The following is a 26183-nucleotide window of genomic DNA, read 5'->3' on the forward strand; positions in this document are numbered from 1 at the left end:
CCTGTGGATCCGTGTTTTTATTTTATTTTATTTCTTTTACTGTTTTTAAGAAATCCTCTTTTTCTTTCATTTTACAGACTTTTTCTGTGGCAGTACCGAGTCAATCTTAGCAATCATGTCACCACATTAGTTATTATCAGATCACTACTGTCTCTTAATAGCAGCAGTCAATTACTCAATTTAGCCTGTTCCAGAGGGAGGAGCGCGCACTCATGCACGTTCGAATGTTCACGGGTGTTTACACATGCACACTGTGCAGCTGTGAAGACCAGAGAAGGGAAAGAAAAGGCAGTGGGAGGGAGACCACAATGGCGTGGGGGTTGAGTTTATTTGTACACAAAAATGGTGTATGTGTAGGCCCCGGACCACCCAACTCGATCCTGTATCAGTTAACACCGACACCCCGCCCCCACACGCACACGCGTTCACGAACGCAGCAAAGGAGGAAGCCGACTTGCACCCGATGCTTTTCTTTCTTCTCCTCTTTCCATTACTGCTCCTTTTGCTGTCACGAGATTTATTGCATTCCATCACTCGACTTTTTTCTTAAATTACAGGTTTGAGGGTTCCTTAGTCACAAAGGAAGAAGATGAGGACAGGGATGTCTGCAGGGATGCTTTTTTGTGTACATGTGCGTGCGCGTGATTTACTGTCCCCCGTTTCTTATTGTGTCTGTGGCCTTGCATGAGACATTTAGACTGTCTCTTGTGGCCTGATTATGTGATGTTCCCGTGTGTGTAGGAGAGAGATTATCGTGGTCCGGGTTTTTTTTCCCTTCCCCTCTCTGGTGTCCTTTAGATAGCCTTGTTTGTCTATATCAGCTATACAGTCATGTGTTTCAAATACTCACTAAAAATGACAGTTACTTCTCTGACTTTGTATGTAAACTCTTGTAAAGTACAATTTACTGCCATAACAGTTTAACTATGCGAGATATGGACTAAAGTATGAATCATGCAGTTAAAAGTCAAAACTATAGATTTCATTCATTATTTGAGTTTCTTAAAGCAGTAATAGTTGACACAAAGTTTTACCCTTAAAGGGTTGTTTCTCTGATTAATAAACTCAGTCGGTGGTTTGTGTAATGTGTCGAAAATAACCTTGATCGTTTAGGAAAGAGAGCAGGAGCTACTCACAGCTTGATCTTGGAAAACTAAATCATGGATCTTAAATTTGTAGAAAGACATTTTCTTTTTTGTAAGCTTAATTAGCAGCGACTTACTTGTCCTAATTAGCTTGAGAAGGATTGTAATTTCTCTCCTTAGCAGTTTGTTTCAGGATTTGTAGAAAACCGGGCGGTCATCTTTAAATAGAAGTTTAGAATATGCATGTAAATGTAAAATGACACTATCATGAGTTCAGATTTAATCTGGGGGGTGTGATACAAATAAGAGTTACACTTTATTTATAAGTGTGTGCGTCAGGCTGAAAAAACGAGCTTTTTCAGACACTTATGTGGCTGTTGAGGATGCACCACAGAAATGTCTTCTCACTGTATTTACTGAAAGTACACAGACTAAATTACTTTGCAGCTTCTTGCTTTTTCTGCCTCATTTTATCTTTATTCCAATTTCTGTGTGAAACTTTTGCTAAAAGTTTTACTAATCATTTTTATGCTTATTTAAACGTTAAATCTACCTTTCATTCTCAATGTGAAATTGTCTCATTTTTGATGAAGTATTGCAATCACAGCAGTCACGACAAGCCAGTGGTTTCTGCAAAGGGCTCTTACTTTGGAACTTTTCCTCATATCGAGGGTGACTAAATGTGGTGTTGAAAGACTGCATTTACTAGCTTAAAAATATAAAAACAACAGTTAAGATTCACTTTATCTGTGTTCTTTGTCTTGGCCGTGTTTACGCTTTTGGTAAATTTCCACTCTGACCTCTCTCCTCGACCACATGATGAGATCTGGCGGCCGGGTGTGTTTGGGTAAAGGTTTGTATATTTACGCAAATACCTCGGAGCCCCCTCAGTAAAGCACCACCATGGCTGAACCCGTCTTCCAGCGCATACAGTAGATTTGTTTGCTTGTGCGTGTGTGTGTGTGTGACCATTATTAATCTTCTGTTACAGCAACTAATAACCCTGTGAACGACTGCAAATGCACATGTGCGCACGTGCATCCAAAGGTTTGCAAGCTATGAAGACCTGATCGTGTGTTTTATCATAAAACCAGTCATCTGTGATACAGAACCATTTCATAGATGATTACCGGTATTGGTTGTCCACAAGATTTGTCTTAACGGTTGTGAAATTTAGACAAACTTTTAATTTTTTCCGCGTGACTCTGTGGTGAGTGTTTACACCTGGTTGTTGAGTGTGAAGTGTGTATTGTTTTGTGATGGTGTGCTTGAATTATAAAGACAAAAGTTGACAGAGGTCTGGAGTTCAGCAGACTGGTTCTCATCAGAGGTTTTTTATTTTCCTTTTGTTAAGAGTCTGGGAAGTGGCTCAGTGTTGGTTGGGGAAGATTCAAATGGTTGTCAACATTTAATGCTTTTTGTCAAGATAAATGCATTATATGACACCTCTGGGCATGTTAGACTGATGCTATCTGATTTGTATAATAAAAGACAGCTGGTTAGCAGATTTGTAGTTTAAAAGGGGAAGTTCATGTAAATCTGAAAAAGTGGGGTCTCATTTACCCTCCAGGGACTGTGAACTTTTATAACGCCACACCCTGGCCACCGCCTGAATAAAACTGAAATAAATCAATCATCTTTGTGTTACACAAAGTCATGAAAAAATATATATAATACTTTTCCAGAAATTAGTGTTCCAGAGACTCTTGATAGTCTGTAAATGACTGATTTGCTTTTGTTGGAGCGATACTGTCTACTGAAGATGCTGTGGGGAAAACTATCCAAAGTAAAGTCTGGATCATCCAGAGTAAAGCTGATAGATTTGGTAAAGAAGTAGTTCACTTTTCTAAATTTTAACTTGTGAGTTAAGACGAGTCCTAAGAATCACTGTGTTAGAAGCAGAAAGGAAAGTACTCGAAGTTTGTTGGGAGTTTGTTCGTTTTTTTAAAAAAAATTAGAACAAATAGATCAGATTCAGAGTGGCTCAGTGATGGGTCAGTCATCATGAACTCAAGTTTTAATGGAGAAGTGTGAAATAAAGAGGAGTACAAGATGGGTGGGTCAGATGGACAGTGGAGGCAAATGTGTGGTGCACGGACAAACAGATGCACAGAGAGGTGGGGTGGAGTCTGTGCTCTGGGTGGTGGTGGGGGTGTCTGAGACGATGGGTGGCTTCGTGGCTTGAGGGCTGATTGTGGGTGAGTAAGAGACAGACACACACACAGAGAGAGCAAGCAGGCCACCCAAGTGGCAGTCAGTCAGAAACCTGCGTGTGTTTGCTGCTGACCCCTACACATTAGCACAACACTTCCTCAATTTGTCTTCTGTGTTCTCTGGCCACAAATGAATTTCCTCCCTCCCTCTTTTTTTTTTCCACACACTATACCTTTTAAGATGCTACCGCCACACCAAAAACACACACACAGACACACACACCAGCATTTGAATACATATGCACACAAACACCCCTTTTACAAGTATTACATACAACAGTTGCTTATGCTGCTCGGCCAACAAAGAGTGTGTGTGGCAACACAGATTCAGTGTGTGGGGTAACAACCCCTGTGACATTCCTCGGACACACCTACACTAAGCCAGATATCGCTGTCTGTCACATTGTAACCCCCCAACCTCCCGCACACACCCTTGCCCTCTCCAGCAAATTAACGAAACTTTGATTAGGCGCTCGGCTGGGATCACATCTTTCTCAGCAACATCAAAGGAAGAAGTCTTCAGATACTCCGTTCTTTCTGGTCTCATTCCGCTGTGTGTTTAGCTGGAACAGCCCAAAGTTTGTTTCTCAGACGTTCAGTGATATTTTTCATTTGATTCTGTCCAGCTTTAAGCAAAAGCTGCTTGTTATTGGCTTTAAAATTGTGAGAAAGTCTTCAGTGACGTCTGAAATGCAAGACATCAGCAATTTCAGCCTCAGTTTTCTACTGAAGGGAAAAAGATGTGTCTCATATGAAGAAGAGCTCGATGTTTCACAATCTTTAAGGTGGAGCTTTTCTGATGAGCTTCAACACTTTTAAATCAAGCTAGTGTGGCACTATTTTTTTTGGAAAAGCTATACCATTTCAGCTATGCTTGCTCTCACTGCCATACATATGCATGTTCGCACTTTCTTGTAAAGGCTACAGGTCTAAGTTTCCATTGCCACCTGGTTGCTGCATCTGACAATACCTCTGTTACAACCGCACGAACAAAGACTTAAAGAAAAGTGTGTTTCACTGTCTCTCTCTGGGTTTTGTGTGTTTTCCCCCCAGAAAGGCAACCATTCATTTCGATGACAAAGGGGTATAGGAGTGCATTATCATAATTAATCTTGTGTGAGACTGTGGGTGGCAGCTTTGACTCTGCTCTGAGACTGACAGAGATGCTCAATAAAGAAAGTGTCTCTCAGCACCCGGGCAAATTTTGAGCCTTTTCACTGATATCTGGGAAGTAAAAGTTTGTGTGTGTCATCAAGCTGGAAAAACTTACAGGATCTTCCCACCAATGTGACTTTGTGAACTTTACACGAATCGTGTGCAAATTAGTTTATAACTGAAACAATACAAACATTTTCAGAATTTTAAAACTGATCCGGTGTTTTTGTTTATCTTTCTAAAATATTTGCTTTGGTCATCTGTCAACATAATCTGTGCATTTAAATGGGGCTTGACTTTAAACGTGCTTGTGGCTGTTCTGTTTTATTTTTTTTTTTTCAGAGATTTTTTTTTTTGTTTGTTTCTTCTTGTTATGTCTGAGTCTTTTTCTCTTTTAGGTCTGGATGGGATGCTCTGATGATTAATGTTTCAGTATACTGAAATATTAAGACACATGACAAAATATTGAAAGATATCAAAATTGTGTAATGAAGGGGTAGAAAATTATTATGATCTTATCGCCCTAATCGCTGACTAGTCTTCTGAAGTTTTGATTGTTTGTTAATTTATTTAATTTTTTATGTGTAAGATACTTTAGTGCCTTTAGGTAATACTGGGAAAGTGTGTAAAATTTGGTTAAATTATATTACTTTCTCTAATTGGCATGTTAACTATTAACTGGACATAAAAGGACATAATAATAATATGATATGCAGCTCGACACAGAGACACACACAACTTTAGAAGAGGATAAGAGAAGGACAGCCACTTCTGCTTTGACCTCCTGCATTGGTGCATTTTAATGGAAGGATTTTTATTTTAAAGGTCTTCTTTTTCAAAAGTGAATCCAGAAACTTTCTGAGGGTTTCCCACAACCCTCAGAAAGCACTGCAGTTCAGCACTTTTCTGAGCAACATGACTCCCTGCTCCTTTCTTGAAGTATTATATATAAACCGTTTTTTTTGTAATAGCTCATTTTGCTGGCTATATGGGTTTAAGTGTGTCTTCCACGTGAAGACCCTCTTTGCTTTTATTTATTCTTTATGAGAGAAAAGGCGGCATGAGCCTTTGAGAAAATAAACAGCGTGGGCCTGAACACCCAGTGTCTCTGCTGTTGTGAGACGGCTGAGTGCCAGAGTGGTTCCGTAGCGCTGCCTATAGCACATACAGAACCCCGGACGGACAGCCAGCCATGCATGGATGAACGGCTCGATGGATGGAGTCTCTGGGGAGAGATGAAATGGAGGAATGGAGATAGGGGGAGGTGGAGGGGGGAGAGCAGGACTGGGGAGACTGAATGCGAGATGAAGGGGGAAAAAAATCTGATTCTGATAAGTGGAGATAAAGGCAGGGAAGACAGACCAGGGGAGATGATAAAGAAAGAGGAAGTTGGGAGAGGCACCATGTGGGACAAAGGACATGGAAAGGTGAAAGAAGGAGAGAGGGCTTGGGTGGTTTGTGTTTAGAAGCCAGGGAGGTGTGATGGCAGATATCTGCACAGCGCATGGTCATCTCAGATGGTTTATTTATCCAAGGCCTCCAGACCAGGCCTCGGACCTCCCTGAGTTTGTTAGGCTTGAAGGGGCCCCCTACCACACAACCCAATTCCTCACATTCCACATGAGCTCCCATTTCCAGCTGCCTGTTTCCCTCTACCACTCAGCCCGGCCCAACCCAGTCCAGGCAAGCCGTGCCCAGTTCCACGAAGGGGAAAAACAGGCCTTCGAGTGCCACTCCTGGACATGAGCAGGTTATAGGAGCAGATGGACGCCTGTGACTGAAGATCAAGATGAAGAAGTGTTTACAATATGCAGCTATGTTGGTGAACATCTGCAGAGTGGCAGGGGTGGTTAATGAGAACCGAAGACAGTACCCTGAGAGTCTACATTTCACCTCCACAGATAGGATGACACACTGAGTGATGGTGAATTTGTGCTGTTTTACTCTAAAAGATGATGAAGATGATGACAATGGTTTTTCTAAGCAGTTTGACAGATTTTTCAAATTCATGAAACCTTTAGTAATATTTACTGTCCTTATCTGAGTTACTCAACAATTAACCAGTGGCGTTGGTCAAAAATAATAGCACATAGTTACTCAATATAAAACCACTTTTTTTTGGTGCAATATTTCATATTAATTGGCTTATGCTATTCACTGGCTGCTGTTTAAAGATGCTAATGAAAAAGAATGATAATAATATAAACATGCTTTGTTTACTCAGCATGTTCTATGTGATTTGTCACGTTATGTTTTGTTCTTACTGCAATTATCAGTGATTTTATGACACTATCCTATTAACTACTTACAACAGCGTTGTCAAACATGAGGCCGAGGAGTCAGAACTGGCCTGGCAGACTTCCAGCCAGGACTCTGGACAGCTTTGGAAAATGTAAAGGAGGACATTCATTTAGGATTTTTAAAAGCATTTTTACAGCTTTGGCTACAGATAAATATCCACCCCATGGCCATTCATACTACACCTAATTAAATACATAATAAATAATCAATGAAATAATAGAAATGTTCCTGTTTTTTCCCCCCATCTACTACAAAAATTTCATTTTTATACAGTGGCTACACAGTATTTTTTTTTAAGAAAAAGAAAGGGCATTTTATAATTACAGGACATTCTGGGCAATGAGCTACCCGAAATATTTATTTCTTACAATTTAAGCTCGAAGAGTCGTGCTGACAGATTTCTTTCATTTACTACAGCAGCATTTCTTTATCATATAGATTACGAGACGTACTTCTTTTTCTTGCATGGGATTAAATGTTCTGCACACTGACAGAAACATAAGATCGAAGTCAGCTTGTAGGTGGCCCACAGTGTAAAATGAGTTTGACATCGCTCATTTAAAATATGTGTTTCTGTTTTTAATAATTCATATCAGTGATGTTAATAAGCCCTTTTTATGCAATGCAATAAAAATATTTATACAAACATATTCAGTGCTGTTTGTAAAACTATCTTACTGAGTTGTATTAAACTTGATAGCGACATGGCACGCATGTAAAAGAATAACAGTATTATTTGTACTAGTGTGTGGCTCTGTTCACTTTATTTAAAACTTGGTACAGGAAGTTCTTTCAAAGGCTCTTGTAGTTTACTTATTTTTTAGGCATTCACAACTGTACTAAGTTGCCCTAACTTAGTTATCTTGAGTAAGCTTTACTTAGTTTTTTTTAGTCAACCAGTTTGCATATTTCTTCAAAGTTCTGGCAACTAATTAGACTTTACATTCATACCAAATATTTCAAATGTATTTTATTTTATTACTACACCTAAACATAAAAAGAAATTGAAAAAAATCTGAATAATTTGGAAAATCCATAACTCACCTAATATTGTTTTATCATTCATTATATGTGCACAATTAATAGGTTTTGGTCAACCAGAACCTGTACATCAGACTTTATTGTAGACCGATATCATCCCTGGTACCTCATTCTTGCATCGGTGTCTTCTTTCTTATTCTAACTCCGCAATCTGACTCCTCATATGACTTTTCATTATTAGTAGTAGTAAAAAATGAAAAATTGTGAAATAAAGATCATTTTTCAGTCCCCGTGTTATGCTCTTCATGGTGTGCAAGAGCCCCTTTAATGGAATATCACTATAAGCCTGCCCATGTCTCTCTGTCTCTTATTCTTGTCTAGATATAATGCAAACGGTGAAAACTGACATAACAACTTAGCAGCAAAGTGATAAACCAAATGAGCTCATAGCACCATCACAGACATGTTCAAACAGCTTAACTTTAGCTTCAGATAGTTTTACAGTCACCCAACGGGCCTCAAATTAGTAACAGCCACCTGACAAATGTTCTGCACAGCAGCACAGGTCAGTGTTTAGGTGGAGAATGACTTTGTAATCCAGTAAAGTGTTTGTACTTCACCCCCATACAGTCATGAGTGGGGCCAGTGGAGGCTTACATTAGCAAACCACCAAGACACCCTTTACTTACTTTATGAGAGAGAAAACAATCTTTCTTTCTTTGTTTCTTTCAGACATTATTCTTAGGTGAGCTGCTTTCTGAACTCATGAAACCATGCATGGCGAGACATGGAAACTCTCCAAAAGTCTCTCCAGAGAGATAAGGCTTTCGCAGAGAAACCAGGCGGCACCAAGGCGTTAATGAAAGAGATGCACGTGTCTAATAATTCCCCCGTCTTTTAAAAGGCTTGCCTTACAGGACTGAGGGGTGATATTTTCTAGGATGTGAGAAACCCCACCAACCTACTTTTAGAAGCTTTTGGCCGTAAGAGGTGAGATTACAGCTGTTTAGTGCTAAGAACCTACAGGATCACACGCTTCTTTCCACAGCTGCCTGAAACAAACTGCACTCACAGCAAAGGCTGGGGAAGCTAGAAATGTCTAACAAATGTGGAGGCTCCAAAACATAAGATGCCCTGGAGTGATATGAAAAGTGTTGAAAGATCTCTAATTCCCCCCATACAAAAGAAGAATCACATGTTTACAATCCTTTATAAAAACACGTTTCTTCTCCTTCTGCCCCCCTTCTTCCTTTCACTGATTGGCTGGTGTTGATGAAACAGAAAATCTGAAAATTGTGTGTGCGTGCATGCCTGTCGCTGTTATATCAATAGATGGCATGTGCGATTGCCTCTACAAACTGGAGGCCAGGCCACTGGGAATAATGCTCACTAAGCAAGTGAGTGGGGCAGGGAGCGAGCTGTGTGCGTAAATGTGTGCGCGCACGCACGCACGCGCGGGTGTGTGTGTTTGCATGCGCGGCCGTGCGCAGTTTATTGAAAGAGTTCCTCTCTCCCTTCCCCTCCTCCCCACCGTCCTCCTCCCCCTCCCTCCAGCCCAGGCAGCAGCAGCCTGGGTGGTCCCCCTCTCTCTCCACTTTGGTGAGCTGTTGCTTAGCAGCTAATAATAGGCGATGTTTGCAAAGTAATTTGCCTCTTCCTTGGCCAATGGGAGCCGGAGCACTTTTCCATCAAACCTTCCTTTTCAGGATTTGCCGAGAGGCGAACTTCTCCAAATGTTACCGCCACGGGATCGGAGTTAGACTTGACACGGACGGCTCAGACATAAGCTACTACTACTACTACTACTAGAGCTACTACTCCTCTCTGAGACGTCGGTTCACACACCATCGGGACGAATGAAGACGGAAGGATCTATACGGACTCCGGCGCATAATGTTGGGATGGAGTTTAGAGACTTGTTTGGCTCAAAGGAAGACTAGAAAACGTTCTTCTAGTTTGTTGCCGGTGCTGCTGGATGCGCTTTACTTCTATGTTGGATTATTGTCGCTTTTTCTGAACTCGCACCGATTCTGTGTCGCTTCGCTCTGCGTGCCGTTCACGCTCTTTGGACTATGGCCTCGGATCGCGGGGTCCCAGGGGCCGGCGTCTTTGGAGATTTACCCCCGAGTTACACACGCTCCCAGCCGCCTGCGAACCCAGACCTACTCCGGAGACCCAGCTACTGCCACGCTGCTTTCGCACTCAAACAGATCTCAAAGGTGATACACTGGTCGCAGTCTAGAGTGGATTTTTCTGTGAATACAGCTTTCATCCAGTCGGCAGATGTGAATGAAAGGTTTCCCCTAAAAAAGGCAGCTTATTTATTTAGGAGTTAGGTTATCTAATCGGGATTTGAGGGTCGCATGTGGGAATGCGGTGTAGACTTTAAGCAGCAGCTATCAAACCGGAGTCCGGGGACCACCAGTGCTCCCCTGAGGGGAGACGACTGCGAAATCGGGATCGGTTTGATTTGACTATTTAATACTGAAGGGAAACATTGTCGTTAGAAGTTGATGTAATATAACATAAATCGTTTTAACTGGACAGAGCCGTGTTAACCAAAAGCCTACCTGCGTGACATTTTGGGAGCGGAATAAAGCGATAACAAATGAACGAGTCTTCTTTTTTAGCTGTATGTTAACTCTGCTGTTTATTTGAACTGACATCGGCTTCTCATTGCTTTCTGCTGTTAAAAGCCACCGTGAGGAGAGCGAGAGAGAGAAAGAAAGATAAGGGCTTGTTCCCATACCCTATCCCAGGCGTGTTGTGCGTGTTTTTTTTTTTTTGACTGTGTGCAGCCAGCGGAGAGCGCACTGGCCCGGGGTCTGTTTGGAAATGTGGTGGGTCCTGTAAAGGAATTCACTGATTGAGTTTGATCTGACAAAGCATCTTTGGACCGCCCGGATGCTTGGACGTGTTTCAGCACTGCTGCGAGAAACCACAACACTACAGCAATGTCTCCTAGCGCAGCAGTGACATTTGTGGCAATTCACAGCAAATGAGAGATTAGACAGATGGGTGTAAAATTATTCATAAAATGTGAAGTAGAACCAAATTAAAGCAAAAGATATCCATTAATATTTTTCTGTTGGGCTACAGTTATAGAAATAGCTTGAACTGCATAGTAAATGTGTTAATGGCTCTTTTTCAGTAGAACAAACTCACAGTTTTAACTTTCAGCTTTTTTTAAAGTCACGCATTTTGCTTTGGAATGAAATTGTCACCTCTTATTTTTCTTATTTATGGGAGCTCCTCTAGGCTGTAAGGTAAAACACTGGAAATCTCTCTCCTTAAATAAGGATGTCATTAAGTACAAAATAGTCCCAACACAGTGTCATTTAAATCGTATTATTGGGATAGGACTACAGATAATGTCTAGCCTGAGATTTAACACATAAGACCTGCATCAGAGCTCTTTGGCACCACGACTTGTCTCCATTTTATGAAAAGCATGATATAAATAACAAACATATGTTGTCTCTGACTACAGATGCATGTCTCTTCAAATGTTTAGAATTTACTTGCACAACCTTGTTTGAAAAGATATGCAACTAACCTTTTTGAGACAGTAAGCATGATTATGTGTAGTATAATAGTAATAATAATAATAATGATAATGTTCTTTTCTCATCCTCTTCCTGCTTCCAATCCAGGGGAAGGCAGTAGGTCAGAAAGCTCCTCTTTGGATCCGGGCGAGGTTCCAGGCCTTCCTATTCTCTCTGGGCTGCTACATCCAGAGGCACTGTGGGAAGGTCCTCTTTATTGGACTCTTAGTTTTCGGGGCTCTGTCTGTGGGACTCCGAGTCGCAGCCATCGAAACCAACATTGAACAGCTATGGGTGGAAGGTGAGTGTGTGATATTTCCTGTTTGACAGTGCATGCGTTGCCCTAGGGAGCTTGTTTTGGGTCGTAATCATGCGAAGCAGTTAAATGTTAAAATGTCTTAAACACTTAACTGTATGCTGTCTGGCACTGGCACTGAGTCTACAGTAAAGCTATCATTCGGTATGCTTCCTCACTACGTTGTAGCTGGTTGGTGGACTTTTTTTTTTCTTTTTGCTTTTGTTGGATCGTGACAGCTGATAAAGTGACATGAAACTAAGAGAGTGATTGAGATAGAGCAAATGGTGCAGACATCCCCTGGTTTGTACACAATTCTCAGTTGTTTTCCACTGAGTGTAGCTGGAGTTCTGATGATGAGATGTGTTGGCAGGAAGATACAGGTTAGTGTCATCTCAGTGCCGTGGGAGGGCACTAGGTGTTCAGTGAGCGACACAATGGCTTGTCTTGTTGAAATCCTGATGACAGAACTGAGGATTTGTGGGACTTAGTTAAGTATTTTTTTTAAATCTTTTTAGGGGCTTTTATTAAAGTTCGAATTACAGCACACATTTCTAATCACATTAGCAGCATATAAGGAAAACAGTCCTACTTACTACACACCAGTATTAACAGCCTTGGATACAGCAGATTCATGCCACTCTCTCCTGTGCATTGTATATGTTTTTATCAGCAGTTTTTCATGTTTTTTGACTTCTTTATCTTCTACGTCTTTTCATCATGAGAGCAAACACATCCCTGACATTTCTGCCGTGTTTTTTTGGATATCTTACAATTTCCTCTTCTCTTGATAGCGCTCCCATTCCTTACCTCTGAACTTTTTAAGTTAAGGTTATCTGTACATTTCCAGCGGCAGAGGCAGCTTTATTTGGTTTTTCACACTGACCAAATTCCTTTTAAACCCCCAGGCTTCAGTGCCGGGGCTGATCCCTGCAGCAGATGGACTGTGTGAATGGTTAGCCATCTTTGAGGGCTCTGACCCCTCCCCCCCCCTTAGCTCCCTGTGTGGTCCCTAACTATTCTTGGATTCCATTCAACAAGAGGCAAGCAGGCAGGCAGGCAAGCAAGCAGGCACCACCTCCCTCCCTTACCCTCCTCCCTCCCTCCCTTCTCTCCTCCTCACAAGAAGAAAAAAAATATAAGTGAATGCAGCTGAAGTTTACCCACCTGTTTTGCACGCTCTAAAAGCGCCACAGCAGTTGGTGAATATAAACAGACTCTATAGGGTTTTTTAAGCCCACCATGTCACTGGAGGACAGGAACAGGCGGCTCCCACAGGACCTGTGTGGAGGTGTTGGTGGAATCACACGCCGCCGGTTGTTGGAAGGCTGTGCGCTTCACTTGCGCAGGAATTTAAATAAGGTTCTCTATCAAGCACAATAAAACAAAAAAGAAACAAAAAGAAAAATCTTTAAAAATGTAGGCACTGAAATTGTTTGCTTTGAAGGAAACGCCTCCATCTGCCACAATAAGAAGGAGAGCTGCCACTGTCCCTTTTCTTTGGTTTCACTGTGGTTAGTGTAAAGCTTCGGGATTACCTCTTGAGCTAATTGGCCAAGCCATCTTTTAAAGGACATGTTTAGATGTTTGTGTGCAAGTTGTTTTGCTGTGGGATTGAGAGAGTTGAACTGGGGGGGTGCTCAAAAGGAATGCTGTGCCTTTAAGAGGCCGTGGCCATCTTTCTAAAGTTTCTGCCTGCCTTGTTTCCACCAATAGCCCATTGACAAAGCTGCTAGGGCCTCAATGGAGAGTAAAGTGGTTCGGTAACAAGGAGAGGTTAGTTCTCCCTCTGTCTCTCACTCTTTCTCTTTTACACACACACGCACGCACGCACACGCAGAAAAAGACACATGCACCAATACACATAAGCCAGGGCACAAAAAAAAATATGCCTTCTAGTAAGACATCAGATTTCAGACTGATGGAACGAAATTATGAACATATATTTTACATTAGTTCCTAAGTTTTATTTGCTGTGTTTTCTAATCTAAACATGTAAATAATTTGGCTTTACATCAAAAGCAACTTTAAGAAGCGGCATAAATGAAAGTTTTCCCACTTGCACCCTAATTTGTTCAGATGAAACTAGCTGTGAATTGACACCTTATGTGTTAACACTCCAAGCTGAATGTGAATGTGTGTGTGTGTGTATCTGAATGTGTTAGGAGCATATGCTTCCCATCATATATTCATACTAGGAGCTGCCCCCTGCAGTTTTCACACACATACACAAACACGCACACTTGTCATCTTTGTCACTTCTGGTGCGTGCAGCTTGCCTGGCCGCCTGTCTTCCCGCCTCAGGTTCCTGACTGCGTTCCCGTCTGTCTGCCCGGGCTTTGTGTGCGCCTGTTTATATTTCTACCTGTCTGTCTGCCTGCTCTGTGAAGTCAGGCCACCAGGGCTTTTTTTTTTTTTTTTTTTTTAATTGCTTCCTCCCTCCAACAGGACCAAAATACCGTGAAGCACAGCAGTGCAGTCTGTGTCTAGAAAGTGTAGACAGAGAGAAAGAGACAGAATTTGTGCCTACACTTCACAATCAATCAAGCATTCTTTACGTCTTTATTCATATCGTTTACTTCAACCTGAGGACTCTTGTGCATTTCCAGAGCGGATGAGCTACTTATAAGTCGAAGGCTTCATCGTACCTTCAGCTCTCACACCTGTGTAGTGGAGAATAAAAGCTGGAGTATCAGGGTGTTTTGTCTGACAAGGGGATTACGAACTATTTCTGGCTAACTGCCTCTGCTCTAAAGGATCTGAGACAGACATCGCCCATCAAATGACCTTACACCCATGCACATCTTTTTTTCCTTCTTTCTTCTTAAACTGCAGTGCTGGCCCGAGGGATGGCACTTGTTGCCAATTTTCAAAGTGTCTGGATTAAATTGAGTTAAATTGTGTTTCAAAAAATCATTCATGTTATCTAGTTAGAATTAGATAAAGTATACACTGTGGTTCTGCTTATCTAGCTTGGGCCACATGTGAGAATTTGAAAGTTAAGGTATGACCTGCGCACCGTGTGACCCGGCTCTGTATTGTTCACAAGGAGAAAAGAAAAAGATCATAAAAAGAGGCGCAGGAAGAGGACGAGGATAAGAGGAGACAATGGTGTGGGGGGGCAGGAACAGGGTGGAAGGTTTATTGCAAGCTCACACTTTTTTTCCTTTTTTTTTGCTGCTGTTTTTACCTGTCTCATTTGAACAAACATCAAGTGCGAAACGGTCTCGTGGACGTCTTTCTCCATAAAGCCCCGTTTGTTTTATGAGAGAAGTTACTTTCTTAAGCTTTTTTTTGTTTTGTTTTTTTCACTAAAATGTGTAAAACTTAAGGATGCCTTTGCGCAGCCTTTGGATAATTGTTTTCGGGCGCGTATCAAGCCGCAGCCGAAAAGCTGTGTATGGGAAAGAGGGTAAAGAAAATGCCTTCATGTAACAGTGGTGCTGTTTACTCTGACTTTAACTAAACTCATCTTTCTTGGCAGTTGTTTGGGTGAGGCATGACAGACATGTACACAGACTCAAGCTGTCCAAATATGAGCGCAGCGAGATCAGGACTATCCGGGTAGCAGTTGCCCCATAAAAAGTCTTATGCAGGAGAGAGGGAGGTGAAGACCATACAGTGTATACAGAATAACAGGGAATCAGACAAGATATGAAGAGACCGAGGTGTGGACTGATTTAAAGAGAGGAGAGCAAAAAAGTTTGCACAAATGCACACGTGGGCGTTTCACCGTTTGGAGCGGTTTCTCTAAACAAACCTCAGAGTGGCACAGCAGGTAAATGCTATAATTCATTGGAGTGCACACAGCGCCCCAGTTCAGACAGAGAAAGGGAGCTCTATGAGGTATTATTGAAGGTGAATAGTGCGCGGTGGTGCCCCAACTAGATAAATAAACTCCCAGCGTTCAGGGCCTGGGACCTCACTGGTAGAGAGAACAAACAAGACAGAGTCAACCTGGGTCACTTCTAAATGTTTATTTCACCCCCTCTCCCTCCATCCCTCAATCCAAGACTACCTCATTCCATCTCCGTTCTCAGCATCCCCAAAACACACACACACGCTCTTCAACAGAGAGCCCAAGACCACCCCCCAACAAATAAACACACACTGAGCAGCTACAGATACATCTGCATATGACAGACACATGGCTCTTGCTTCTACTGAGACAGGAAGCACAAAAGAGCGTGCTCTACCTTCCCTTTTTTAAAGTCTTGTTTGTTTGGGGTTTTTCTTTTTTCTTCTTCTCTTTTTTGCCTTTGGTTGTAAAACAAAAGCTCTTCATATATTTATTGGGTAATGAGTATCACCGGTTTACAGTGATAGCATAAAACAGGTCTTTGGGCTGAAAAAAGGGCACTGGACTGTCAGGCTCTTTGCTACATTGAATGCGATATCCTTAGAAAGGTCGCAATGCAACCGAAAATGGGATAATAAAAACTCAATCAGTATAGTGTGGCACCCTTTATCTCTTCGCTGAAGAGCAACCTTTGTCTCTGGCTGTGGGGTGGGTGCAGGGGGGAATAAAGCGACACCAGTCACCTTAGAGTTTGCACCATTTGCCTCTGTCTTTACACCGTGGAAGTATAAAAAGTGAAGTGAGAGGGGCTGGAGAGAGAGAGGGGGACTGAACATTTTCTTGGTACTTGGGAGGGAAAAAAGAAATGCTTCTGGGGCTCAATAAATTCATTTCTCATCTGAATGAGACCAGCAACGTGGAAAAATTTTGCTTTTCAGGCGGGGATGAATGTATGTTTCAACCACACATTAAGCAGCATTAGCGGTCAGTGGAGTGTCTAATGTGACTATTTTTCACAGTGGCCAACACTGCCCATGATTAGCATAATTAGCAGAGGCAAGCCTATACATATGGAAATAGAAAGTGCCTAAATGCCAGCCCTCGTGGAAATTTATGTGTGGTGGCTAACACCACTGGCACATCTGAATAGAAAGTAAGTGAAACTGATTTTTCATGTTGTTTTTGCTGTTTTATGCAGTTTTTAAGGTGTGATTTGGAGACAGCTTTTTATTTATGTATTTATTTATTTTTTTATTTTAATACCAGGGAAAAGTTACAGGACAAACAGAGACCACATTTGTTTTTTTGTGTGTGCGGGTAGTTTAGCTCATTTCCTGAGTGAATGGTGTTTTTGACAGCTGCTAAACAGATACACTGTATTTCTATAGGTAAGATAGCAAAGTGCCAGCTTCTCTTTCTTGCCCCTTGCCTCACCCCCCCCCCCCCCCCCCCCCCCCCCCCTTACATCCCGACTCTGGCATTGTTTTACAGGCTGGGAAAGTTTTGGTCCATTTGCTTTTGTTGAGGGGAGAAAAAAAAAACGTTCCCTCTTTATTTTATTCTGCTGTTTGTTGGGAAACATCTGAAAGAAATTGAAGGGTTGAATGACAAAAGGGTTTGCATTCAGTCTGGAGCTGTACTGACGGATTCTATAGAGGAACAGCCCATCTGCTGGGGTGCAGCCTGCTTTAGGCAGCGCCCTGGCTAGGGGAAGCCATAGGGCAGGACTGGGCTGAAGAATCCAAAGTGGAGATTCTGGTGGGTCCAAAAGAAGGGGGCCTATTTGGGTGCCAAGATGAAGGAATGAATGTCTCATTTAGCTCCATTGCTGAAAATCAAAAGGAAGTAAAGCAGCTCTTTTGTGAATAAAACAGTGGAGAAGGAAGTAAATCATAGGGAAAAGACAGCAGGCGAGGGATAACTTAATCTATTTTTCATATTGTTGCTACGCTGTGATAAAGTAGCGTAGCAACCTTCCCTGAACTATATTTTATCAAAGGAAGTTTTGTGTAGAAATCGGCTGCATATTTCTTCTCATCTTGTCATGCTGTGTAAATCAGGAAAAACGTCAAATGCACTACATAGCAAGTAATAGCATACATGTCACCTTCAGCCCTCTTCTTCTTGAGTCTTCCTCCATAGCAGCGTGGGGCCTTTCAGGGGCCCCCTAATCCAGCTAATCTACCACACTAAACTTTGAAGGCGGCCTGGTCTGACCTAGAATGGCCTGGAACTGGGACTAGGTACCCATAACCACAATAGAATAGAATAGAAACAGGCCTTTAAAGGTGGTCTTGGATCATTCTAGAAGCCAGATGTTTTATTGAGTTAGGAGATGCTGTCTGTTTGGCTTGTAAGGATGGAAGGGTCAGGTGGGTAGGAAATGACTGAGGTTGGTGGAGACCGAGTCCTGTTTCACCTCAGTACACACACACACACACACGCACACACACACACACACACCGGCACATGAAAACACGCTTTCTTAAAAACATTATTATTATTATTTTTTTTTTGTACACCCACAGCCATGAAACCATGTCAGGGCTTGTTATGACATTTTCCCCTCGCTTTTCACTTTCCCAATGTCATAACTGTTGTGAAAGTGCTTTTAGTGGTGAAGCTAGTAAATGAATTCACATGTTGCACCCATCAGAGTCGAATTGTTTGCTAAAATTTGTAAGATGGTGGTCGAGTATCGCGAAAGCATCTCGACAAACCGATGGGATGTGATTTAGAGCTGCGATCATTTGTGTTCACCCATCTCCAAGCCCCCCATTTTTATTTTTTATTTTTATTTTTTTCAATTTTGATCATGTTGCCAAACAAGGACTAATATTTCATGTTTCAGAATCGCTCGTGTAATAAACTTCCCAGCCACTGGGCTGTTAAAACCCAGCTTTACACCCTCAAAGGTGCTTTCTTCCCAGGGTGGGAAGAAAGTTTCTGGGAACTGTCTCTTTAAGGCTGTGAGGAGCGAAGCCTGGGTGAAGGGAGAGGGTAGAGGGGGGGAAACTGAAAAAGAGTGAGAAAGGGAAAAACAGCCTCAGAAAGAGAGAGAGAAAAGGGGGACGAGGAACAGGGAAAGAAAGGTAGAGACGGAGAGGCTTCTTATGAAGAGAGTGGTGAACTTGAGCAGAGCTGAGTGCTGGGGAAGCTTAGAAGTCGGGTGGTTGGGGCCGGACCGGGGGTTGAGGAGAGAAGGCGAGAAAGAGAGGGAGAGAGAAACGAGAGAGGACTGGCTGCCTGGGTGGTCCAGATGGGAGGAACGAGACACAAATAGCTATAATTTACTTCAGGAGGCCTGTAATTACAGAGCCAGAGTCTCTTCGAGCCACCCAGTTCCTGTTGGGATCAAAACCCCACGCTGCAGAGGTTAACATACGAAATGTCAAAAAAGGTTTAACAGATGTCAAAGAGGTCCTCAAACGGAAAGTGTTCAGTTTTTTAGTGGTTTTTTTTCCCTTTTTGATTGGAAATTAGTGGGGCAAGAAAACCCAAGCGGGGCCACGAAGATTAAAATGTTTTACACTAAATCTCGTATTTACACTTCATGACAGTATGAAAATGACTTAATAAAAGTTAAATCTCATTTTCTAACATTTCCAAAATTCCAGGCAGAATTATTTCTTTCACATATGTCCTGCTGTGGTTTATAAATACATTAGCTTTAAAAAAAGAAAAAAAAGAAAAGTTTTTGTGCAAAGAACATCAAACAAGAGCGTGTCCCATTTTGAAGTGTTGGACACCAGTCACTGCAAATAAACAAGGTGACCCGATAGTGTCGAGGCCCTGCGAATGTAATTAAGCCTTGAAAGCGAAGCCTAGAAATATTGGACTGTGTCACAGAGGACCGCAGTTCTAACCTGATCTCACACTTTTGCGGCGTAGGCTGAATAGTTTGTTTTTTCTTTTCTCCCCATCAATTATGGGAGCCTGTTCCAGCCAGGGGGAGGTCCAGAAAGCGTGAGGGAAAAGAGAGAGCGGGAGAGTGTGAGAGAGAGAAAGAGATGGAGAGAGAGGTAGATGGGAGAGTGTTAAAAGGATAAAAGAAATAGATGCTCGGAGCTGCGAAGTGCAGTGCAGTAAAATTGGGTGAACGACTGACAAAAATTAGAATCAAGAAGGTGGTAGCCCTAGTTTCTAAACTCCCACCACTTCCCTCTTTTCTCCCCTCCCTTCTGTCTCTCTGGGGTTGTCGTGTAGTGGGACAGCAAGAGGGGCAGACGGGCCCTCTGTGATCCAGCGCGGCATGTTTCATGTCCACTTGGCACTGGCACAGATCCCCCCGGCTGGCAAACTCTTTTCAGGGCAACCTCCTGTAATTAGGGGGCTGGGGTCTATTGCACAGCACAACATAGCTCGCTCTCTCTCTTGCTCCCTCGCTCTCTCTCTCGCTCTACATTTTTTTTCATCCACTTTCTAACTTTTCTCTTCATCACCGTCTCTGACAGCCATATTTCTTTCCTCCACGAATATATTCACCGTTCTTTATCCATTCGCACTTTTATGTCTTTCAATGCCATATCACAAGAACACCGCTGAGGAAGCGTTGCAGAGAAATACAGAGTCTGAGATGAACACATTTTCCAATAAACAACCTTTAAAGGTTGAAAACTGTGCATAAACATCAGGAATAAAAGATGAAGTGCCCATCATAATTATTTTTTACGAGTTCAGATTGTCCCGGTCTGTATCTGCTGCTCTAAACAGAGCAGCAGTAGAGCGTTTTGGGGGCATCAGAAGGCTGGTTTCACTAACTAACAGGGCACATCTGTTTCGCAGAAGGAGCCAATGAGAAGCTGTATTACTCATTTCTCTTGGCCAGACACTGGCTTGTGTGAAGTGCCTTCAAAACCAACACTGGCGAAGGCCAAGGGCGTTGGTCAATATATGTGTGTGTTCTTGTGTAAGTGTGTGTGTGTGTATGTGCATATGTACGCACAAAACCTACTCTGTATTAGGATACAAATGTGTGAGTGTCTTTGCGTGTGCATTAAAGAAAATCTATCTATCTGTCTATCTAATCACTTTTCATTTCTACTTTTTTAGCTGGCAGTCGTGTGAGCACAGAGCTTCGCTACACAAGGGAAAAGCAGGGAGAGGAGTCTGTATTTACCTCACAGATGCTTATCCAGACCCCCAAAGAAGAGGGCACAAACATTCTCACCCAGGAAGCTTTGCTGGTTCACATGGAAGCCGCGCTGTCCGCCAGCAAAGTGCAGGTGTCATTGTTTGGAAAGTAAGTGGACATGCTCTGTGAAGATCTGCTTCGCGCACCCATGTGTTTTTTAATAAAACTTTTAATCTAAAACCTTTATTTCTCTTAGATCATGGGATCTTAATAAAATATGCTATAAATCTGGAGTCCCCATTATAGAGAACGTCATGATCGAAAGGGTAAGTCGATGAAGAAATATCTGTTTTGTTTTGTTTGGGTTTTTTGTGTGTCTATGTTTATTTATCACTGATTTGTGATGTTTACTTCTTTCTTTTCTATTTCCTGATCCCAGATGATTGACAAGCTGTTCCCCTGTATGATAATCACCCCATTGGACTGCTTTTGGGAAGGGGCCAAGCTACAGGGAGGCTCTGCCTATTTACCGTAAGTCTTGGAATATTTGCCATAACTTTTTTTTTTTTTTGGGTGCACTTTTAAGCACTTCATTGACAGCTTGGCTGTTTCTATGCACTGCTTCCATCTGATCTGAGTAGAGCTTTTGGAGGGGTCCGTCACTTTTAGCACATGATGGATGGAGACATACAGTTGGGCTTTCAGTAGTCTATCAGTGGGTGCTGTGACTGACAGTGCTGGTCAGTAATAGAGTTCTTTTAGGGCCCAGAGAGGGACTGAAAGGGGGTGTACTGACAGAGAAATTCAAAGAGAGAAGGTTAGAGAGAGATGCAGCGGGCAAGCAAGCGAGGCAGGGATGGAGAGAGAGTAGATGGCTGTAACAGCAACTGGGTGGTGGGTTGGTAGAACGGAGGGCGGGGAGGCGGCGGTGGCGGTGGCGGCGGTGGTGGTGGTGGCAGGGGAGCCCTTTGGGTCAGACAATGGTAAGCATTCTTTCAGTTTACGAGTGAGTGTCCATCAGTGCAGGGGCCCCGGAGGAGGGAGGGGGGCTGGCTTTGTCAGCTCACGGCTAACACTCGGCATTCTCATGGTAATGCCCCGGGCTCCTAGCTCCCAAGTTGTCCAACAAATAAAATGGGCAGTATTCAAGCCCCAAGTCCCCCGAGAAGGACAGAGAGAGCCTACAAGACAGTTAACAGTGGAGTCTGGGCGTATTTGGGCATTTGGAGATTCTATTTTTTTTTCTGCAGGGGATAAAGTTCTCTTGAGAAATTGAGTCACTGAAAGGGATCTCTTTTTTTCCTCGTCAGAAGTGATATTTCAATTGTGTGCTTAGTTTAGAAAAGATAGTTTAGATCATAGCAGATGTTTCTTTGCAGAGGAATTATTTGTTTATGTGTGTGTCTTAGCTGACAGCAGTATGTTGCATGACAAGCCAGCACATACAGAAACAAACACAAGTTTCCCATCCTTAGCATCTCCCTGTTGGCTTGTGTGAAAAGCATAGCACCAGAGAAAGAGAAGGGGGCCTTTGATGAATCACACATCTTCCAAACATTCACACAGTGCTCAACATCTGCTGTTATTTATTAAATGTATTTAACTTCTTCATTTATTTGTTGTCGTCGTTGAGCTTACGAGAGCCTGTTGCATTCACTGGCGGGACTGTCCCTTTATTCAGCTTCTGCTCCAACCATTTTTTTAAAAAACAAAACAAAAAAAACCAACTCAAAAACAGAAGAAATAAGAGTATGATAGAGAGCAAGAAAAGGGGAGGGGGGATCGGGAAAGAGAATGAGTGAAGAGTGGGAGAGAAAGAGAGTGAGAGAACTGGGGAGAACAAAAAGCAGCAATCTATGAAAAAACAAAAGGGCCCAGGCCCGGTCCAGTCAAGCAAAAACTAGCTGATAAAGGAGTGTCTTTGCAACCAGCAGCAAAAGGGGGACCCTGGTATGTGGGAATAGGAGAGCAGCTCTCTTCATGAGCCATCGGGGGGAGATTCAGCTTGGAGTTCAGATACTTTGGGATAATTTTATTTCCCTTTGTCTCGCTGAATCACAAACCACAAACATAATTCCTCCAGTTTTTCCAAAATTCTTATTTTCCTTGAGCAAGTGCATTACATTTCCTGATGTAGGCCACATTGCAGAGCAAACCAGCGCAGTACAGATGAAGCTAACAAACAGGTTATTTGTCCATGTACATTTCATCCCTCGCCCGTTTTCCCTTTCCCTGCCTTCCATCCTCCTGGCCTCTCCCTTCCCTCCCTCCTTATCAAGATGTTTGGGAGGCAGAGGTAATTGTTATGACTCAGTGCAGGGCATTGAGGAATGAAAGTGAGCAGGCAGCCACTGTGCCTTTTCCCTGGGCATTGTGGCAGCGTGAAACAGGATAATAAACGCTATTTTATCCTGTATCTGCAGCTAGCCTCCTGTGTAGCCCACCACAACAAAGGAGCGAGAGAGAAACTGAAGTAAAAGTTTTCCTGCCCAGAGTAAACATTAGCGAAGAATTCAAAGCCACGTAGCCGTGTGGGCACATGCTCATAAAAGCTATTTTACGTTGCCTTCCTTCCTTAAGTTCCTACAAATAATGTAAAATCAGTGTGTGTGTGTTTGTTGCCATTATAAAGTGTGTCTTTGCTCTGCAGGGGTATGCAAGATATCCAGTGGATGAATCTAGATCCAGTCAAGCTGATGGAGGAGCTGAGCCAGTTCACCTCACTGGAAGGGTTCAAGGAGATGCTGGACAAAGCCCAGGTGATGCACAGAAAAAATTACATGGATATCTTTACTAAACAAGGCTGCGTGTCATCTATGTTTACACCTCTTATTGTGTACTGAGACATCTCTAACATTGTTTGATTCCTCAGGTGGGACATGCCTACATGAACAGACCATGTCTAGACCCCTTAGACCCTGACTGCCCCCTCAGTGCACCTAACAAGGAGCTAGGAGAGGTAACCTCGCATGAAAGAGTGCAACTTTAGTAATTATTTACAGTGCACACAAAGTAAACCAAAGAGGCGCGCATATTGACATTTCTGCTTTCTTATTCAGAGTCCTGACATTGCTGGCCGTCTCCAGGGTGGTTGCCATGGTTTTAGCCGGAAGTTCATGCACTGGCAAGAGGAGCTCATTTTGGGAGGGCGGGTCAAGAACAGCCAGGATGCTCTGCTGAGGTGTGTGTGTGTTTTTGTGGGTATATTTATACATTGTCTTCCTCTTGTGTGATTAAAGGATCCAATAGCAAGGATGCGACGCGATCACTACCAGCCAAGTAGGCCTCGAGTTCCCCTCTGAATCTATGGAACCCCCTAACAGCAGTGAAGACACATGCTAGGAATGCCTCATATCGAGAGGGATCAGTTTCCTGAATGACCCCGGTCTGGGATCAGCCAATTAAAGATGATTGACAGTCACATAAAGCCCCACCACCCTGCTGCACATTTGTTGTGTGCAGGACCAAAGAAGAAGAAGAAAAACAAGGAGGCGAATAACACTCAAATTCACTTTTATCTAACCCAGGGCTCTTTATAAGACAATCTTCAGAGTTCAACTGGCTATAAAAGCATGGCCAGTACAAATGGAGTGAGAGCACTGGGTCAGAGCCCAGATCAAGCCCCCCTCCACAGACCCAAGAGAGCCTTGAATGAAAGAGGATTCCAGGCCCATCTGCAAGAGCCACACTTATTCTTGGATGTGATTTATGATCATCTCTTTCACATTTTGAGCGGCACTGCTGCTTACTTTGCTGGTGCCAAGAAAACCTGAGGACATCTGGGACTGCAGCCTAGAGATGAGCAGACAGACTAGATAACACCTGCTTTTAGTTGTTTACACTGGCAGATGGGCAAGCAGGCAGGCGGACAAATCTTAGAAGAGACGGCACCTGCTTTCAGATACAAGGAACATCTAAACACTCAGACTTAATGGTTACATTATGGTTTTTTTAAGAGTTGCTCATCATTCCTGATGTGTACTAAACTTTGTTTGCATGTTTTGCAGTGCGGAGGCTCTCCAGACCATGTTCCTGCTGATGAGTCCTAAGCAGCTATATGAGCACTTTAAGGACGACTACGAAATCCACGACATTAACTGGAATGAGGAGAAAGCCACCGCCATCCTTGAGTCCTGGCAGAGAAAGTTTGTCGAGGTATGAACTCGCGCACAGATTTCACGCTCCTTTAAACGCGCCATGCTTCAAGGACAGCAGGGCAGAAATAAAGATATTTTGTTGTCACTGAGATCATGTAGGAGGAGGGGGAGAAAAATTAGAGCTCATTTCCTTGTCCTCATGCCATCTTCACTGACACACACACATAAACACACACACAAGCGCACTGAGACTTTAATCTGCAGTGTCTGAATTCCATCAGTCTTCAGCTCCCTTGTAAACTGAATCGCAGGGCAGACCAGAGCACCGGGTTAGTGTGTGTTTGTGTGTGTGGTAGGCCAATCGTCTCCCTCTCTGTCAGGACCCTAGTTATAGGAACAAGCTGTTGCTGTGATAGCTGACACCCACCACGGCGAGGCTAAGCACAGCGGGAGGGAGGGGCATTTGGGGAGGGGAGGAGGGGTAACAAAACTCAAATGTAAACAGAGACATGAGGCCCCCCCAGCCCGACATATTAAAGTACAAGCGCAGATCTGTACGAGATAGCAAATGATGGTCGAACGCTTACAGGTAAATGGCTTTCAGGCGCTTTGGTTCCTTCATGGGCATGAAGTACCAGGAGACGCCTTCTGAGCCATGCGATCCCATCCTTTTTCACCTTTGACCTCACAACCTCTGGCATCTGTGCTCATTACTCCTCAGTTGTCATACTTATGCACGCACACACACATGCTAGCACATGTAAAAACACACTCGGGCCGTCTTACTCGCTTTCACAGCCATGCACATTTCAAACAGAAATTTTAGGGGGTCCTGAGATATAGGGCTGTAGTAGTTTAGGGGGATTTTGAACCATGTGTGTAACAAGGTCCATATTCCTTCAGTTGCTCTTCCACAGTGCTTAGTTATAAATTGGGTAGTATGTTTTTTTTTATTCTTCAGCAGAACGCTTTAACAGTTGATTGATGTTTCCCCATCAGGTGGTTCACCAGAGTATTCCAGCAAACTCCAGTCAGTCCATCCACGCTTTCTCCACCACAACCCTCAATGACATCATGAAATCCTTCTCTGATGTCAGCGTCATCAGGGTGGCTGGAGGATACCTGCTCATGGTGATTATAGTCACTGACGTTTGCCCATTATTAATGGATAATAAGTATCTTGTATCATTTCACTGTCTTTAATAATAATACATTTTCTCCTCTCCAGCTGGCCTATGCCTGTGTGACCATGCTGAGATGGGACTGCGCCAAATCCCAGGGGGCTGTTGGGTTGGCTGGGGTGCTGTTGGTGGCTCTGTCAGTGGCAGCTGGACTGGGTCTCTGCTCCCTGCTTGGCCTCTCCTTCAACGCCGCTACGACACAGGTACAACATAAAGGGAGCGGCGTACATCATTCAGTTCATAAGCACATTTAAATTTAAGGAGGTCCTCCTTTGATTTAAATCACAGAGTTTGATTCCACATGCTGAATGATCATTCAGACCCTTTATTCTCGACTGATGTTTTTCCTATTCCAGGTGCTTCCCTTCCTGGCACTGGGGATTGGTGTGGATGATATGTTTTTGTTGGCTCACTCCTTCACAGAAACTGAAAGCAACATACCCTTCAAGGTACCTTT

General features: G+C 43.1%; 1 protein-coding gene across 1 annotated transcript in view; it reads left to right on the forward strand.

The window, feature by feature from the left end:
* Nucleotides 1-9378: 9378 nt before the first annotated feature.
* The window catches only part of ptch2 (patched 2), a 28466-nt gene continuing 11661 nt past the window's right edge, over nt 9379-26183 (forward strand). The window contains exons 1-12 of the mRNA XM_004542647.4: nt 9379-9954; nt 11389-11581; nt 20427-20616; nt 20705-20774; nt 20888-20979; nt 23099-23207; nt 23321-23407; nt 23508-23629; nt 24456-24603; nt 25545-25676; nt 25774-25929; nt 26083-26175. Coding sequence (XP_004542704.3) covers nt 9808-9954; nt 11389-11581; nt 20427-20616; nt 20705-20774; nt 20888-20979; nt 23099-23207; nt 23321-23407; nt 23508-23629; nt 24456-24603; nt 25545-25676; nt 25774-25929; nt 26083-26175 — 1539 coding nt within the window. The 5' untranslated portion in view covers nt 9379-9807. The remainder of the gene's footprint in view (nt 9955-11388; nt 11582-20426; nt 20617-20704; nt 20775-20887; nt 20980-23098; nt 23208-23320; nt 23408-23507; nt 23630-24455; nt 24604-25544; nt 25677-25773; nt 25930-26082; nt 26176-26183) is intronic.

This window comes from Maylandia zebra, linkage group LG18 (assembly GCF_041146795.1).
Source record: "Maylandia zebra isolate NMK-2024a linkage group LG18, Mzebra_GT3a, whole genome shotgun sequence".
NCBI lineage: Eukaryota > Metazoa > Chordata > Actinopteri > Cichliformes > Cichlidae > Maylandia > Maylandia zebra.